The 16,541-nt window shown below is 39.6% G+C and overlaps 1 protein-coding gene across 4 annotated transcripts; it reads left to right on the top strand.

Moving 5' to 3' along the window:
• Window positions 1-5,170: 5,170 nt before the first annotated feature.
• PRT6 (proteolysis 6) lies at window positions 5,171-15,214 on the top strand. 4 transcript variants are annotated; one of them, XM_089602917.1, is made up of 15 exons: window positions 5,171-5,579; window positions 5,829-6,941; window positions 7,059-8,299; window positions 8,431-10,413; window positions 10,533-10,584; window positions 10,676-11,020; window positions 11,231-11,312; window positions 11,493-11,701; window positions 11,785-12,344; window positions 12,452-12,556; window positions 12,748-12,814; window positions 12,939-13,016; window positions 14,127-14,195; window positions 14,414-14,679; window positions 14,902-15,214. In XM_089602917.1, the coding sequence occupies exons 1-14, from the start codon at window positions 5,514-5,516 to the stop codon at window positions 14,495-14,497; spliced, it is 6,054 nt and encodes a 2,017-aa protein (XP_089459043.1). In that variant the 5' UTR covers window positions 5,171-5,513; the 3' UTR covers window positions 14,498-14,679; window positions 14,902-15,214. The 4 variants fall into 4 exon arrangements, with proteins under 4 accessions (XP_089459043.1, XP_089459023.1, XP_089459034.1 ...); XM_089602897.1 differs by having other exon boundaries at window positions 10,676-11,312; XM_089602908.1 differs by lacking the exon at window positions 14,902-15,214 and having other exon boundaries at window positions 10,676-11,312; window positions 12,939-13,070; window positions 14,414-14,895.
• Window positions 15,215-16,541: the final 1,327 nt, after the last annotated feature.

Consider the following 16,541-nt stretch of genomic DNA (forward strand, 5'->3'; position numbering starts at 1 on the left):
CTATAGTCTATACCCACATGAGCACGCGATGATCGATCGCTACTAATTAGTAATTTCCAACCGGTCAATAAGAAAAAAATTAGTCAAATAAAACTTGATGGTTAATATACCGGCAATTTTACACAATAAAATTATTCATCCTCCACCAAAAAACAGTCATATTGTGAATTCCAATTGCATTTTATTGAGAATAATCACGGTGACAGACCTAATCCAGAGCGGACTAGCTAAAAATTGAGATTCACAGGAAATGGGTATAATAAGGACATAAGATTGCATCTCAAGAAACACAACACAAGTCAAGATGAGCATTGAGAATCATGACAACATAGCTGACCAAGATATGGATGTTCTATAGAAAAAAAAGGTCTCTTATATATAAGCATTTGCAAAGTACATGAAAAGGAGATTCATGTTAAAAGGGTGATATTTTATACCGATAGATACCACTTGAAGAAAAAAATTGAAGTATATGCCCATCTTACAGAGAAAGATCACAATTAATAAACAAATGTTGACCATTCTCACTAGATAGTTAAGATGCCATAACAAAGGATAATACGCATGTATATATTAAAGTGAATTAATTAGAAACAATTTTATTCTGTATACGAAATAAGAAAGATCATTTCATTTATCTCTTTCTCAAATGGTTAAGCATTGAGCTTAAACAAGTCAAAGCTCAAATCTCAGGTCTTCCTGGGATTTAACATCCTGCCTGGAACACTCTATACACGATTAATTCCTCGACTGGTGACACTCTAGTTATTGTTTTTTTTAAATGACTTTTTGAAAACTTATACTCACAATTCCTTAGTCGATGGTACTATAAAAGAAGGCGATTGGCTACCGAAAAAAGTATGGTGATACTCACCCATACCTGTCCAGGTTTCAGATTAGCTCTGTGAACAAAAGCAATATGTGAAGTCCCGAACGCAACGGGAAGCGCATCGGCCTGAACCAAATCACATCCTTCAGGTACTTTAATCCTACCCCAAATACCAAACAATCATTCCCAAATTCCATATCACACATAAATTCATATACATTTTCAATTTTGAATCAACCGTCTCTTTATCCAAAAAAATGTTTCGCCTCCCACCCGTGTCTTTAAATTGACATCACGATATGAGAAACTTATTAAGCTGATTTCGAGGGTGATCAATGAAAGAAAAACTCGCAGACGAGTCTCGGGGACGACAATAAACTGAGCAAAGGTTATGAGGCTCTCAAAGAGACAAACTTTGTCCCTGACTTTGAAGTTCGTCACGGTGGGTCCCACAACGTCGACGACGCTGGAGAAGTCGGAGCCCGCAACAAAGGGAAGGGTGGCTTTTCCTGATACTTACACATAATCTGATTTAATTTGGACATTGAGGTTACATTACTGGCTTTCAAACACATCAAGGTTCATCACAAAACAAACAATAGAAAATCAAGTGTAATCTCATTCAAACCCTAGCCCGAATTAAATCAAAATCATTAAAATCAAACACCTCAAACATACACATACCTAGGGACGGACGCATCAAAGAAAGATATGTTTTCGGTGCTTCGGCGGACCCCTCTGGTGATCACTACTACAAATACTGTTTTTAGGTGCGGATGACTTTTGGGTGCGACTTTTCGCACCTAAAAGTCGCACCAAAAAAGACTTTCGGGTGCGAAAAGTCGCATCCAAAAGACATTGAAGCAACTAAAAACTTTCACTGATTTTTTAAATTTGGGTGCGAAAAGTCGCACCTAAAAATTAAGGTTAACAAAAGTCCAAATGTTTTAAGCGGTCTTTTTTCCCCTTTTTGTATAAATTTTGACCGGTCAAAACATTGGGTGAGACTTTGTTGCACCTAAAAGGTACATTGGGTGCGAGTTTTCGCACCCAAAAGTCAAAAATTTGAGCGGTCGGATTTTCCCCCACTTTTTTCTACGTTGCATTCCCTCTTTTTAATTTATGTTCATTATCTTTGGGTGCGACTTTGTCGCACCCAAAAGTCCAATTCAGATCTTTAGGTGCAACATTGTCGCACCAAATGAGACTTTTGGGTGGGACAAAATCGCACCTAAATTCTAGGTATTTCTATAAAATCAATTTTTTCACTTCGCCTTCTTCATTTCTCTCCGCCTCTCTCCCTTTTTCCCTCTGCAAAATATTCAATCTCCGACCTCCATAGCCCAAAGTTCTTCACGAACTCCACAGCCACATTGAAGATTGCACAACGCCTTCACCGGAGTCGCATAAATTTATTGCCTTCATCGGAGTCATGCACAGCGCCTTCATTGGAGCTTCACTGGTGTTCAGGCGTGCTTCACCGACCGACCAATCCCGTAAGTGTTCTCTTTCTCTTTCTCCCCGATAGTGACTAACCTCCAGCCTCTCGCCGCCAGAAAGACACGGGCGTGCTTCACCGGAGATGAACTGAGTCAGAGTCTTCACCCTTCACCCTTCGCGCGTCCCGGCTGAAGATCGAGACCGAGTCACAATCTCCACGTCCCAGTTCGGGCTGGTAATCTATCTATCTCTCTCTCTCAATGTACCTCTGACTCTCTCTCTCTCTCTATCTCCCTCTCTATCTTCCTCTCAATCTAACTCTCTGTCCCGTCTCTTGTTGTCTCAGCCTAGTCCCTCGTTGTCTCAACCTCGAGACTGTCCAAAAATACCCTGAAAAGCAGTTTTTCGGGACAACCCTGAGGAAGACGGTCTCCGCTGCCAAAAAAGGCTCCCGGTGCCGAGCCTCGCTGCCCAAAAAAAGCTTTCGCTGCCCAAAACAAGCTCTCGCTGCGAGACAGTCCCACTCCGACAGCCTCTCTCCCTTCGTCCAAGCACGTCTCACCGCAGCCCCGAGCTTTTGTCTGTTGCTCCGTCGCTCACAGCCTCAAGCCACCGTCCTTTCTCTTCGGCTCTTCAAGAGGTAATTAGTTCATTTATTTATATTCTTATATGTACTCTAATTAATTAGAAAGTTAATTAGATAGCCAGTTTAGTTTAGTTAGGTTAGTTTTATATGTAAATTGTAATTTGAAATTATTACTTAATAACATTAGTAAATTGTAAATGATATCCTTAGTTACTTAATTTGAAATGTTAATTAGACATTTTAGTTTGTTAGTAATGTTATATTGTAAATGTTATGTTAATTTTAGTAATGTTAATTTGAATTAATTTAATAATATGTTTAGATTGTATAGTAAAATGCTTAGGTTTGTGATTTAGTAAAGAGAAATTGCCCCATTTGCCACCAATTTCATAACATTTTCCCACTTTCCACCAAAACACTAATTTGTCCCAAAATGCCACCGAGATGTCAACATTGTTGACATCTATGTCAACATTGTTGACATCTATGTCAATAATGTTGACATCTCATAGTGAAGGGAAAAAATAGATGTCAACATTGTTGACATAAATGGTGGCATTTTGGGACAAATTAGTGTTTTGGTGGAAAGTGGGAAAATGTTATGAAATTGATGGCAAATGGGGCAATTTCTCTTTACTAAATGGTATGTTTGGATTGAATTAACATATGTTATGTTTGAATTAATTTAAGTTGATATAATTAGTTAGTTTGTTAATTTTTCAAGTAAATTGTAAATAATATTATTAGTTACTTAGTTTGAAATTGTTTAGTAAATAACATGGTTAGATTTATGGTCAGTAAATGCTTAAGTTACATGATTTGTTAGATATTAAGATTAAAACATTGTAACCGAGCCACGGAGGCTCGGTTTAGGGTTTAGTTGATTATAAGGATAGTTTTTGGATGATTTGTATATGCTTTTAAATGATTTTACAGGTTTTTGGCTTGTTAGTATTATAGGAGAAACTTTGCCGAAATTTCGGTAGAGTTTCCAACCAATCAATCTCGAAACCCCAATTTTTTCATTCCGACTTCAAAATAACGTAAAATTCATAATCTCTCCTTCATTCGTTCAGATGATGTCGATGCCTCAGACGACGCCGCCATCAGTTTCAATGGCAAATCCTCAGACGATGCCGCCATCAGTTTCAATGGTAGATGCTCAGACGACGCCGCCAACTTCAGCAAAGTTCCATCGAGAGCGAGCGACGAGCGGGAACACTGCACGAGGAAGATTTGGCGGAGGAGGAGGTAGTGCAATCAAGCAGTGGCGTAGAACCCCAGGAAGGGGAAAAGGGAAAGAAAAAGAATATGATTAAACGTTTGTTTAATTATTTATCAAACATCGGAATTTTTATTATAATTATGTAATTAATATTATTTAATGAATATTTTAACTAATGAATTTTCAAATGAATGTAGTAGTCAATTTTATTTAATGAATATCTTAATTACTGCTATTTATAATATGAGCACAAAGATTTTTTAAAAAAAATTACTTTTACCTTTGGGTGCACCTAAAAGTCAGGTGGGAATAACTTTTGGGTGCGACTTTTCGCACCCAAAAGTTATTCCCACCTGACTTTTAGGTGCGACCCACCCAAAAGTCGCACACAAAAGCTTACTCGTCAAATTTGGGTGCGACTTTTTCGCACCCAAAATACTTTCCCGCTATTTTCAGCATACTTTCAGTCATAATTGGGTGCGAATATGGGTGTGAAAAGTCGCACCTAAAAGTCGCATCCGAAAGTTATGACTTTTGGGTGCGACTTTTTGCACCCAAGACCTTTAGGTGCGAACTTTCGGGTGCGAAAAAGTCGCACCTAAAAGTGTTTTTTGGTGCGAAAAAAGACTTTTGGGTGCGAAAAAATTCGCACCAAAAAGTCTTTTTTGTACTAGTGGATGGTAGTGAGAAAGTTTGAGAGTTTGGAGCTTGAAAGAAAGATGAGAAGGAAAAAAATAAAAATCTCGACAGAAGGAAAAGAGGGAAAAGAAGAGGATAAAAGGAAGAGCTGTTTTTGGTGCTCCGGCGGACGGCTCCGGCGATGGCAGTGGAAAAATTTGAGAGCGTGGAGTTTGAAAGAAAGATGAGAAGAGGGGAAAAAAAAAACGTCTCGGACAGAAGGAAAAGAAAAGAGGGTGACTTTAATCATATTTTAAATTTGTTTAGTGTAATTAATAACAATTCTCTAATTAATAGGCTTTTAAAAGTTGTTTTTAATTTTCAGGAGAAAAAAATAAATCAAAATGAAAAAAATTAATTTTCTAATATGTGTGCAAGTCATTGGGGCAAATTATTCCTATGTTGTACAATTTTTCTAAAATAAATAACGGATCCTATGTGTAACTCATTTCTTCGCTGTTTGTTTCCCGAGATTCTTTCATAGAACACACGAGAAAGAAAAAGAATAGCGAAGATGAAGGAATTGCGTGAATGCGAATAGACAGCTCGTATCGATTCGATAGTGAGGGAGATAACCAGAGAGCTAGGGTTTGTGAAGATAAAACTACGGTGAGTTTGTCGATATCTTTAGGGGAAAACTGGGGAGTGAAGAGGAAGAAGAAGATAGAGACTCTCGGTCAAGTCGGTGCCTGTGCTGCGTTGATTTTCTGGTGAAATTCTGGTCTGCCGGTCGCGCCCGTGGGGGTTCCGTGGCTATGGAGATCGATTCGCATCCTCAATCCACTTCCTCGAATGTCAAGCCTTGTGATCGAATCGTACGGGTACGTCTGTTTCGCCGATGCACTGGTTCGTATGGTTATCTTAATAGGATTTTTGGGTTCTTAGGTTTATTGATTGATCGGTGTTGACGATATATGTTCTAGTTATAGTATTGGATGATTATGCTTGTATTGCGTTCAAGTGTAAACGTGAGAGCTGGGTTTTTGTATAAGAAATGTGACTTTTAACGGGTTTAAAATTAGGTCTATGCATTGGAAGTGTAACATTTTCCATTTGTTTCAAATTGCCAGCGGCTTGCAGTAATTGGGGTTCCTGGGGAGTTGCTTGAGCATTTCGAACGAGGTGCCGTTGCTTTTGTTCAGAACAATAGGGCCCGGTTAGCCGAGGTAGTGTCGGCTATCTTACCTGGCGATGAGGAAGTGGCGGAAGTTATCAAAGGAGGGAAGCCGGGGTCTTGGAGGCTCTTATCGGCCCCGACGATGGCAGAGCGGTTTGGTGAGAGCATGATGTGGCTGCAGTGGTTGATGTTCGAGGGTGATCCGGCTCTCGCCTTGGGAGAGATCTCCAGATTGGGCGTTGGGCAGCGTGGCGTCTGCGGGGCCGTGTGGGGAAACAACGATATCGCCTATCGGTGCAAAACGTGTCAGCACGACCCAACTTGTGCGATCTGTTTCCCGTGCTTTCAGAATGGTAACCACAAGGGTCACGATTACTCGGTCATTTACACGGGCGGCGGTTGCTGCGACTGTGGGGATGTAACGGCGTGGAAGAGAGAAGGCTTTTGCTCGAGGCATAAAGGTGCGGAACAGATACAGCCACTCCCGGAGGCTTTTGCTGAATCCGTCGGGCCTGTTCTCGACGCTCTTTTTGTTTGTTGGAAGACCAAGCTGTTGTGCGCTGAAGCCGTCGCTCTGGAAAACTCTAGAGCAAATGACCGTGCTATGGAGTGTAAGAAGGCTGCGACTGAGCTGACTTTTGTGGTTGTGGAGATGCTTTTGGAGTTTTGTAAGCAGAGTGAGAGTTTGCTTAGTTTTATCTCAAAGAGGGTTTTCTCATCTGCTGGCCTATTAGAGATTCTGGTAAGAGCAGAGAGGTTTGTAAATGATGCTTCTGTGAAAAGACTTCACGAGTTGCTTCTGAAATTGCTCGGTGAACCTCTTTTCAAGTATGAATTTTCTAAAGAATTTCTACGTTATTACCCAACTGTTGTAAATGTAGCCGTTGAAGAGTGCAAAGATGCTGCTTTGATAAAGTATCCGCTACTTCCTACATTCTCTGTTCAAATCTTCACAGTTCCAACTCTAACTCCTCGTCTAGTGAAGGAAATGAACTTGCTAACAATGCTGCTGGAATGCTTGGGAAATATTTTCACTTCTTGTGCTAGTGAAGACGGCCGTTTACAGGTGATGCATCTGTTAGATACCACTCATTTCGCAAGCATATTTGGTTTGGCTTGTGATCATTTTTTTTTTTGTTAACGATCCAGCCATGAATGTTATTTACATTATTTTCCCTTGCAGGTTTCTAAGTGGTTGAACTTGCACGATATCACATTTCGTGTGATTGAGGATATTCGGTTCGCAATGAGCCATTCTGGAGTACCCAATTACGTCACCAACGATCAACAGGATATTACAAGAACTTGTATTAGGCTCTTGAGTTATGTGCAAGGCATGAACACGCAAAAGAGAGAAACTGGCCTGCATATAGAAGAAGAAAATGAAAATATGCATTTTCCATTTGTATTAGGTCATTACATTGCCAATATACAATCTCTTTTGGCTGATGGGGTGTTTTCCATTGCAAATGATGAAGACACTGGTGATGAGCTACTTGCGAAATCATCTATTCAGGACAATGAAGATGGAGACAGCTTAAGGCATTCAAAAGTAGGGCGGCTATCTGAAGAAAGCTATGCATGTAGTGTTGGGAGGAATTCATCTCAGTTGTCGCAAAAAGTGGATGATGTCGAGTCTATTACTAGTCGTGTAATCCCTCCATCTGTGACATGGTTAACTCACGAGTGCCTGAGGGCCATCGAGAGCTGGCTGACAGCTGATAATACATCAGGGGCTCTTCTAGGTGTATCATCTCCAAGTACAAGCAATTTGACCTCCAGCAATTTTTCGGCAATCAGGAAGACATTATCAAAGATAAGAAGGGGCAGGTCCATATTTGGTAGACTGGCCAGTTCAGGTGAGGATCATGGTTGGGAAAGTCCATTACTCGCGCAGATTGGTGCTCGCCCAAGTTTCAACTTGCAGAGTGATAAAATGTCTGCGCTGGAGAAAAGAATTACAGATATTGGTGGCGACACTGGTTCTGTAAATGCATGCTTATCAGCAAGCACTGACGAGGGTTCAATGGAAGGAGACGGGAGCATGGACTTTGATACTCGACGACTTTTAAGCATGTCAGAGTGGCCAGAGATAGTGTATGATGTTAGTTCACAAGCTACATCAGTTCACATTCCATTGCATCGATTTCTTTCTTTGCTTCTCCAGAAAGCATTGAGACGATGTTTTGGGGAAATGGAGGTCTCAAATGTTGCAAACACTAGCCCTCTGTTTAAGTCGTCAGCAATTTACAGTGACTTCTTCGGACAAATTCTCAGTGGCTGCCATCCGTATGGGTTTTCCGGATTTATTATGGAACATCCTTTGAGGAATAGAGTGTTCTGCGCTGAAGTTCATGCTGGAATGTGGCGGAAGTACGGGGATGCTGCAGTATTATCCTGCGAGTGGTATCGTTCAGTGCGTTGGTAAGTTTATCATTGAATACTTGTAAACTACTGGGCAGTCACACTTGAGCACTACGTATGTAATATTTCTACAGACCCACATATAATATACATATATATTTTTTTAGTATAAATTTCTACGTGTTATGTAGGTCTGAACAAGGTTTGGAGCTTGATCTTTTCCTGCTTCAGTGCTGTGGTGCAATGGCTCCAGCAGATCAGTACGTAAACAGAATTTTGGAACGCTTTGGTCTGTCAAACTACCTTTCTCTTGATCTTGAGTGCCCCAATGAGTATGAAGGAGTCTTGGTGCAAGAAATGCTCACTCTTATCATACAGATTGTCAAAGAAAGGCGATTCTGTGGGCTGACAAGGGCTGATAGTTTGAAACGAGAATTGGTTTACAAGTTAGCCATTGGTGATTCTACTCGTAGTCAGTTGGTGAAATCTCTACCCCGTGACCTCTCGAAGTATGAGCAGCTACAGGACATTTTAGAGTCAATTGCTGCGTATTTGAATCCATCTGGCTTTAATCAAGGGACCTACTCGCTACGATGGGCGTGTTGGAATGAACTGGACTTATACCATCCTCGTTGGAACTCTAGGGATCTTCAAGCAGCAGAAGAAAGATATTCGCGCTTCCGTGGTTCTTCGGCATCATCAAGTCAGCTACCAAAGTGGGATGAGATCTATCCTCCGCTTAGCGGATTAGCTAGAATTGCTACTTGTAAATCAATCCTTCAGATTGTCCGTGCTGTGCTATTTTATGCTGTTTTCACAGACCAAACAATTGAGTCGCGTGCTCCTGATGCTGTTCTATTATCTTCATTGCACTTGCTAGCTTTAGCATTGGACATATGTTCTCATTGCAAGCAGTCTGATGATTTGTTACTTCATGATAGAGACTCAATTCCCATTTTAGCATTTGCTGCTGAAGAAATTCAAGAGGGCTTCAATTACGGTGTTGGGGAACTAAGTTTGTTATCGCTTCTTGTTATGCTAATGAGGATGTATAAGAAAGAAAATCCACGCAGCAACCTCGACCCAGGCAGTTGTGACCTTTCTTCTTTGATTACCACTTTGCTGAAGAAGTTTGCAGAGCTCGACTCGGGATGCGTGAAAAAATTGCAACAACTTGCACCTGAAGTGGTAAGTCCTCTTACTCAAGCCACTCCAAATGAAGGTGGAAATAATTCGAGGTCGGTTTCTGATGGAGAAAAACGCAAAGCAAAGGCTAGAGAGAGACAGGCTGCAGTGTTGGAAAAAATGAGAGCTGAACAAGCTAAATTTTTGGCTAGCGTTGATTCCTCTGTTGGCGATGGTTCAAAGTCTGAAGAAGTAGCTAGTAGTAGTCCTGAAGTTGATCATGAAAGGGAAGAGTCTGCCCAGATTTTTTGCTCTCTCTGTCATGATCCAACTTCAAAAAGCTCGGTTTCATTCTTGATTCTTGTCCAGAAATCAAAGCTTTTGAGTTTTGTGGATAGAATCCCACCTTCTTGGGACCATCCCTTTCAATCAGATAAAGAGCATGTCCCTATGACAAAGAGCAAGGTTGCCGATCAACCTAAACTAGGTGCCCTCTCTGGTGATCATGGACCAGTGTCTTTTACCGGTATAGAACAGTTGGTTCAGACTATAGTCACCGAATTTTCCAATCATGGTCAAACTAGTGAACTGGATGCTTTTCTGGAACTCCTTAAGGGCCATATACCTGCAGTAAATAGTGTTCAAGTGCCAAGTATATTAAATCACAAGAAAGAGTCGACTCTTCGTTCCATTGAGAGTTTAGAAGAAAATATATACTTATCCATTCTTAGTGAAATGCAAGAAAGAAATGTGGCTTCGAGTTTTTCTGATGACACAGAACTCACAACTGCCGAGGAGAGTTCAGCGAGAAGGAAGCTTGCTGAGACTATGCTGCTTGGAAAATACATAGCTGCTTCATCTAGAGAGATGGCTGAAAATCCCTCAGCCTCTGATGACACTCATGTTGATAAGGCGGCGAAAGAGACAAGGCGGCATCCAGCGTATGATGGCTTCGGTGCAGGAGATTGTGATGGGATTTCACTTTCTTCATGTGGACATGCGGTGCATCAAGGCTGCCTCGACCGCTATTTAAAGTCTCTGAAAGAAAGGTAAACCCATTGTCATAAAAAAAAATCTTATTTTCTAGAAAGCAGAAATGAGTTACGGAGAGTTGTAAGTACGAGGAAATGCTTTGGGGTTCTGATTTAATTGTTATTCATTCATACAGAAACAACAGAAGAATTGTTTTCGAAGGAGGGCATATTGTTGACCCAGATCAGGTATATTTTGCTTGTAGGTATGATGCCTTCTAGCAAACAGGTATCGATTTTATCACGTGTTCATGATTGTATTTTTATTCATTTTTGCTAGGGGGAGTTCCTCTGTCCAGTTTGTCGTAGACTTTCAAATTCTACTCTACCAGCATCATCTGATGAGTTCCAGAAGGTTTGGAGAATGCCAAATGATTCAAATTCTGGTTCATTATACACTTTAGGTCATCTATACAAATCTGGAGAAGATGTTAGCTTTCTCCGTCTTCGACAAGGTTTGGCTCTTCTACAATCTGCAGCAAATGCAACGGATAGGGTTGTGACCCTTGCGGATTTCTCTTTGCAGAAATGTGAACAAATTAGCCCAAATCTGGAATCAGTGTCCCGTGTTCTCTCTAAAATGTATTTTTCGAGCAAACAGGATAAATTTTTACGTTCATCAAGGGTAAACCACTCGATGCTCATGTGGGACGTAATTAAGTACTCCCTTCTATCAATGGAAATTGCTGCCCGTAGTGGAAAGACGCATCTGGCTCCGACATATGGCCTAGATGCTTTGTATAATGAGCTCGAGTCTTCAACTGGATTTACGTTGTCCTTGATGCTAAAAGCTGTCTTAAAAGCACAGACTAAGAATCCTCTTCACACTTTTCAGAGATATCGAGGTATTCATAGCTTTGCGGATTCTGTTTGCTGCTCTTCTTCCATGGAAGACAATAGTAGCATACGCCAACCGGGTACGTTCGTGATATAAGTTCTTTCTCGTGTTTGATAAGCTATATGATTATATATATTATGTCAACCAAAAAATGTATGTCTTTTCTTTATAAAAAAAAATTATGTTTAAGCTTTTATTGTTATTCGTTTATTTCACATATCTAACTTCAAAGTTGATTCTTAAAAACTCTGGTTTCTAGGTGATCTGCTCTCAATCTTGAATAAAGTTGATATAGACTTATCATCTCTTGATATACAATTTTGGAATCGAGCTTCTGATCCTATAATTGCTCGTGATCCCTTCTCATCTTTGATGTGGATACTCTTTTGTCTTCCATACCGATTTTTATCCTGTGAGGACTCTCTATTACAGCTCATGCATGTCTTCTACGCTGTCACTGTGGTACAGGTAGGCATATTTTTGCATCTTGGTAATCTCGAGATTCTTGTAGTCCGCCATTATAAATTAACAATTTTTTTTTTTAAATACAGGTGATAATCACATACTGTGGAAAATACCCAAGAGACTTAAATGAATCGGGTGTTAATGACTCTTTGGTCACTGACATATTAGAACTTATGGGAGAATCTGGTCCTGCTCGCGAATATTTTGTTTCAAACTACATTGGTCAAGCTGTTAATATTAAGAATGTGATTCGGGTTATGACTTTCCCTTATTTGCGGAGGTGTGCATTGCTTATGAAAATGTTGACCTCATCTGTCCGAGCACCAATCTTTGATCGGGATAATGTGGGTAGCTCTCAGCCCATCATTAACTTGATCGATTGGACTGACGGTGGACTGATGGAAATTAATGAAATAGAAAGGCTGGAAAACATGTTTAAGATTCCGCCAATAGATTTTGTTCTCAAGGATGAACTTCTGCGCTCTCTTTCTTCAAGATGGTTCCGACATTTCAGCCAGGTTTTTGAAGTCCATGGATGGCAAAGAAGTTTGTATATCCATAGATACCGAAGGAATATGCATTGTAATCCTGCAGTGCCATTTAAATTGATGCAATTGCCACCAGTATACCAAGATCTCTTGCAGAGGTTTATATATTTTTTTCTGCTTATTTCAGATTTACAAAAAGAAAATAATTAAAAAATAAATAAAAATATGAAACTTATTTATGCATGTGACTTCTGTGTTTAATCAGGTGCATAAAACAGCCTTGTCCTGAGTGCAATGCCATTCTCGATGATCCTGCATTATGCCTGCTGTGTGGTAGACTGTGCTGTCCTAACTGGAAACACTGTTGCAGGTGCATGACTAAATTATTTTCTCCCCTTCCTCTGTTCTTTATTCCTTTTTTTCTTGCATGCCACGTATAACGTTGATATGGCTCATTTCCTGTGCATTTATAATGTTCAATACCTCTTAGCTTGACATTTTGCCGTGTTCTGCATCACGTATGAAAAATATTTTGACATCTCGTTATTGGTGCGTCTATAGAGAAAGTGGATGCCAGAATCATGCTATGACTTGTGGCGCCGGTACTGGAATATTTCTGCTGATTAAGGTATGTATTTGAGCTGATATCTGTAGATGTCTTGTATTGCTTCATGTTTCCTTGATAGTATTACCCTAATTTTTTGCTTCCAACCGTCGTAATGGTGATGCCTGATTTTCTTAATTCATGTCAGAGAACAACAATTCTCCTGCAAAGGTCGGCACGCCAGGCTCCCTGGCCATCACCATACTTGGATGCTTTTGGCGAAGAGGTGATTAGGTTTTCCTATACGTAAAACAGTGGAGGAAAAATTCGGTTTTGATTGGTACTTCAGTGAAGTTGTTTTATTTTTTTACAGTTATATTTTATAAGTTTCACTCAAATAATGTTTTGTAAATATTTTCAAATAAATGTTTGGTGTAAAACTTAATTTTTTTCCCTTTTCAATTTAAAATGCTTAAAATAAAACACACAGACTCTTCGACAATACCAGAGAGAAAGAGAGAGTTCTCTCTGAAACAACAAAGAGAGTTCTTTCTGAGAGACAGAGAAACAAGAGAGCTCCGGCCGCTAAAAAAAGCTTCGACGAGGATGAAGAGCGGAGCAGCTCCTCTGTCCCGTCCTTGCGGAGGCGGATCTGGTGACGAACAGTGAGATCCAACATCACCGGAGAGGCACGACGGAGGTAGACTCGGTGGCAGGGATCACGGACCGGAGAAGACCAGATCTGATTCTCAGCGTGTCAACCCATACGACCGAGCAGTGGTGAGAAAAAAACGGGTTCACGTACAGGCCAACCAATCCGGAGAAGAAGGAGCGGTGTCTCGCCGGAGCAGAGCTTACCAAGCATCTTTCATGGGAATCCGAACCGAGAAAGCTCAACCGCCGCATCAAAAGCCGAATTCGTTGACCGGCTTGTACCTGAGAATCTTCCAAAAGCTCGTCGGGAAGTCTTGTCGGAGAATCGGATTTTGGGGAAGATTGCCGAAGACGAAAGGAATGGACTTGGTGGTGTAGAGCTACTCTTGAAGGGCCTTCTGAGCTTTGGCTAGGGCTGAGACCCAGGGTTGTTGAAGTCTCGAAGAAGGAGATAAAGAAGTTGTTGAGAGGAGAGAGATGGTCCAAAATAATGAGTTAAAAAAGAGAAAACGACTTTTAGTTGTATTTGAAAATTCTTCACAAATACATAATGGAACTTGAAAAATTTTCAAGTAAATTTTCCAAGTTACAAAACAAACACGTTTTCACTTTATTGAAAAACACTGTGCAAATACAAAAAGTGGAAAACAGTTTTCCAATGATATACCAAACAGAACTTCATATGCTTTTCTGGGGATGTGTGTATACTTATCGCCCATTTTTTTTTTCCTTCTACTTGTAGGACATCGAGATGCATAGAGGAAAGCCCTTGTACTTGAACGAAGAGCGTTATGCTTCTCTGACATATATGGTGAGGCCAAGCTAAGCCTTTTTCACTTGTCTAACATGCTCTCTATGAGTAGAATTGATCAACTCGTGGACCTAGAATTGGAACCTCATACGTTATTTTGGAGCTTGATTGCATTTATTGTAATAAAAAAATCTTATCTCGCTGAATTAGGGTTAAGTACAAAAGAATATCTGTTTGTGTATTGTCATCTTCCAGTAACATGTGGATTCATGTTGCAGGTGGCATCTCATGGGCTTGATAGAAGTTCCAGGGTTCTTAGGCAAACTACTATTGGCTCGCCATTTGTAGTTCTGCAGATCTGAATGGATTCCATTTGCTTATACTGAACAATCAAGGATTTGTCAAGGAAGCTATGCAAACTGAACGACTCAGATGGATTAGAGTTGACTTTTTTCAAGTCAGACATTGTCCCCGTATTCTCCTCCAACACATTCTAAGGATCTTGTTCTTTGTTTGATTGTCATATGGTGTACAGCTACTCAAGGTCAGTTTTGTTCGTGGGCTCCTAATAAATGGGGTTGACAATAGTTTAAATGCCGTGATAACCCAATTTAATCACTTGCTTTGTTGCATGTGTATTTTGGGTTTAGGCTTTAGCTCAACTCTCTTTCACCATGGGGTCTGTGCATTTGTAAACATTTTTTATGTACACACTTTCGTAGCACAGTTTTGGTTAGAAATCTCATTATATTGTATGGATTGGCAGATTATTATCGTGTGCTTCGCTCCACAACCCGAATATCTTTATTTGGTAGCTGATTATGGCCCGCCGCAAAGTTGTTCCCTATCCTTGTGCACATACCCAGCTCTCTCTCTCTCTCTCTCTCTCTCTCTCTCTCTCACACATATAAGTATGTATAGAACATAAATCGAGTGCTCAACTTTTCATGAAGAACATAAATTGTGGTTTGTGAGCTCTTTTGGCTGCGGGGTCGAAGGTGGTGTGGTAGCCACCTAAGGCCCCTTTGAGTAAGTTTTTAATAAACCAAATATTTTATATGTAAAGTAATTGTATTTTAGTTCGATTTTCAAATAATTATATATGTCTTATTTATCATTGATAAAATCGTATCGTCACACCATCAGTAGGAACATCAACTTTATGCAATTCCCCCAAAGAAAATTAAAAAGTAAATCACCAATTTAATGAAATAGCGTCTTTATCTATAGTTGATCAGGTTTTAATAATAGTTAACTAGATTTCAATAGCAGTTAACTAACTAGATATCAATAGTCGTTGATCATATTTCAATAATTGGTGATTATATTACAATAATTGTTGACTAAATTTCTCAAACATACGGGATATTTTTGTCCGAAAAAAAAAAGAGAAACGGTTACTAGTGAAGTGTGTTGAAAATATAAGTAAAATATGAAAAGAAATGCATGTTTTAAGTTAGTTATGAAATATTCCCTAACAAAATAGTGGGTAACGTAGTAAAATCGCGAGAAGAGAAAAACTAAAGATGCGGTGAGAAGAAAAAGTAAAGATGGGAGGAGAAGAACGTTGCATAGAGATGCAAGTTCAAGTTATTCTTGTTTGATGTAGTGGCGGATGACATTGACGTTGCTGATGAAGTGGTTCTTTGTCATTGTTTGTTTTGAGGTGTACGTTTGTTGAATAAGCTATCTCCCTTATCCATGTAGTTGTATCTCTACACTCTTTGACCAACACGAGAGCTCCATATTTCACATCGTAATACCTATAACAAGTAAAAATACTTTTTCGGAACCAATGAAGTGTGGATGCATAATCGACCTCCATGTTATCAGCTAACAAATATAGAAAAATGGGCCATCCATTCCAAATCTATGATCCAAAATATGAGATGTACTGTTGGGAAGAGAGAGAGAGAGAGAGGAAGAGAAAAAGTAGAAATAAAAAAAATAGAAAAGAAAGAAAAAAGGGAAAATGACACATGTATATCTTGTGTTTTAGTGAAATGTCGAGTTCATACCTTCTGTTTAACTAAAAAATGATGAAATTATACCATGAAGTAGACAAAAGTGTCACAAATCTTCTTTTTATTGACTTTTTCATTGACGTTGACTATAATATTTATATGTAAACACCAATTATCTTTATTCATTCGCGCCATATATGTAATTTATTTAAAAACTAAACGATAAATAACAGTCTCTTAATTGTGAAGAACACAGAAAGATGTAAATGGGTCAAAATCGACAGTTGATACTGTTATTCATCTCAGGGAATAATTTTGTCATTTAAGTTAAACAGAAGGTATGAACTCGATATTTTCGAAAACCAAAGGTTAAATCGACATTTCACTAAAACACAGGGTATATGTGTATTATTTTCCCAAGAAAAAACAGAGAAATTAAGAA

Source organism: Urtica dioica, chromosome 2, assembly GCF_054948205.1.
Source record: "Urtica dioica subsp. dioica isolate 48M chromosome 2, U.dioica_male_clone48M_v1_H2, whole genome shotgun sequence".
NCBI lineage: Eukaryota > Viridiplantae > Streptophyta > Magnoliopsida > Rosales > Urticaceae > Urtica > Urtica dioica.

Coding starts and splice junctions, on each gene's coding strand:
- PRT6 (XM_089602897.1), top strand. CDS start 5,514: ATGGAGATCGATTCGCATCCTCAATCCACTTCCTCGAATGTCAAGCCT. Junction 11,702..11,784: donor ACGCTGTCACTGTGGTACAG/GTAGGCATATTT, acceptor TTTTAAATACAG/GTGATAATCACATACTGTGG. Junction 12,815..12,938: donor GAATATTTCTGCTGATTAAG/GTATGTATTTGA, acceptor AATTCATGTCAG/AGAACAACAATTCTCCTGCA.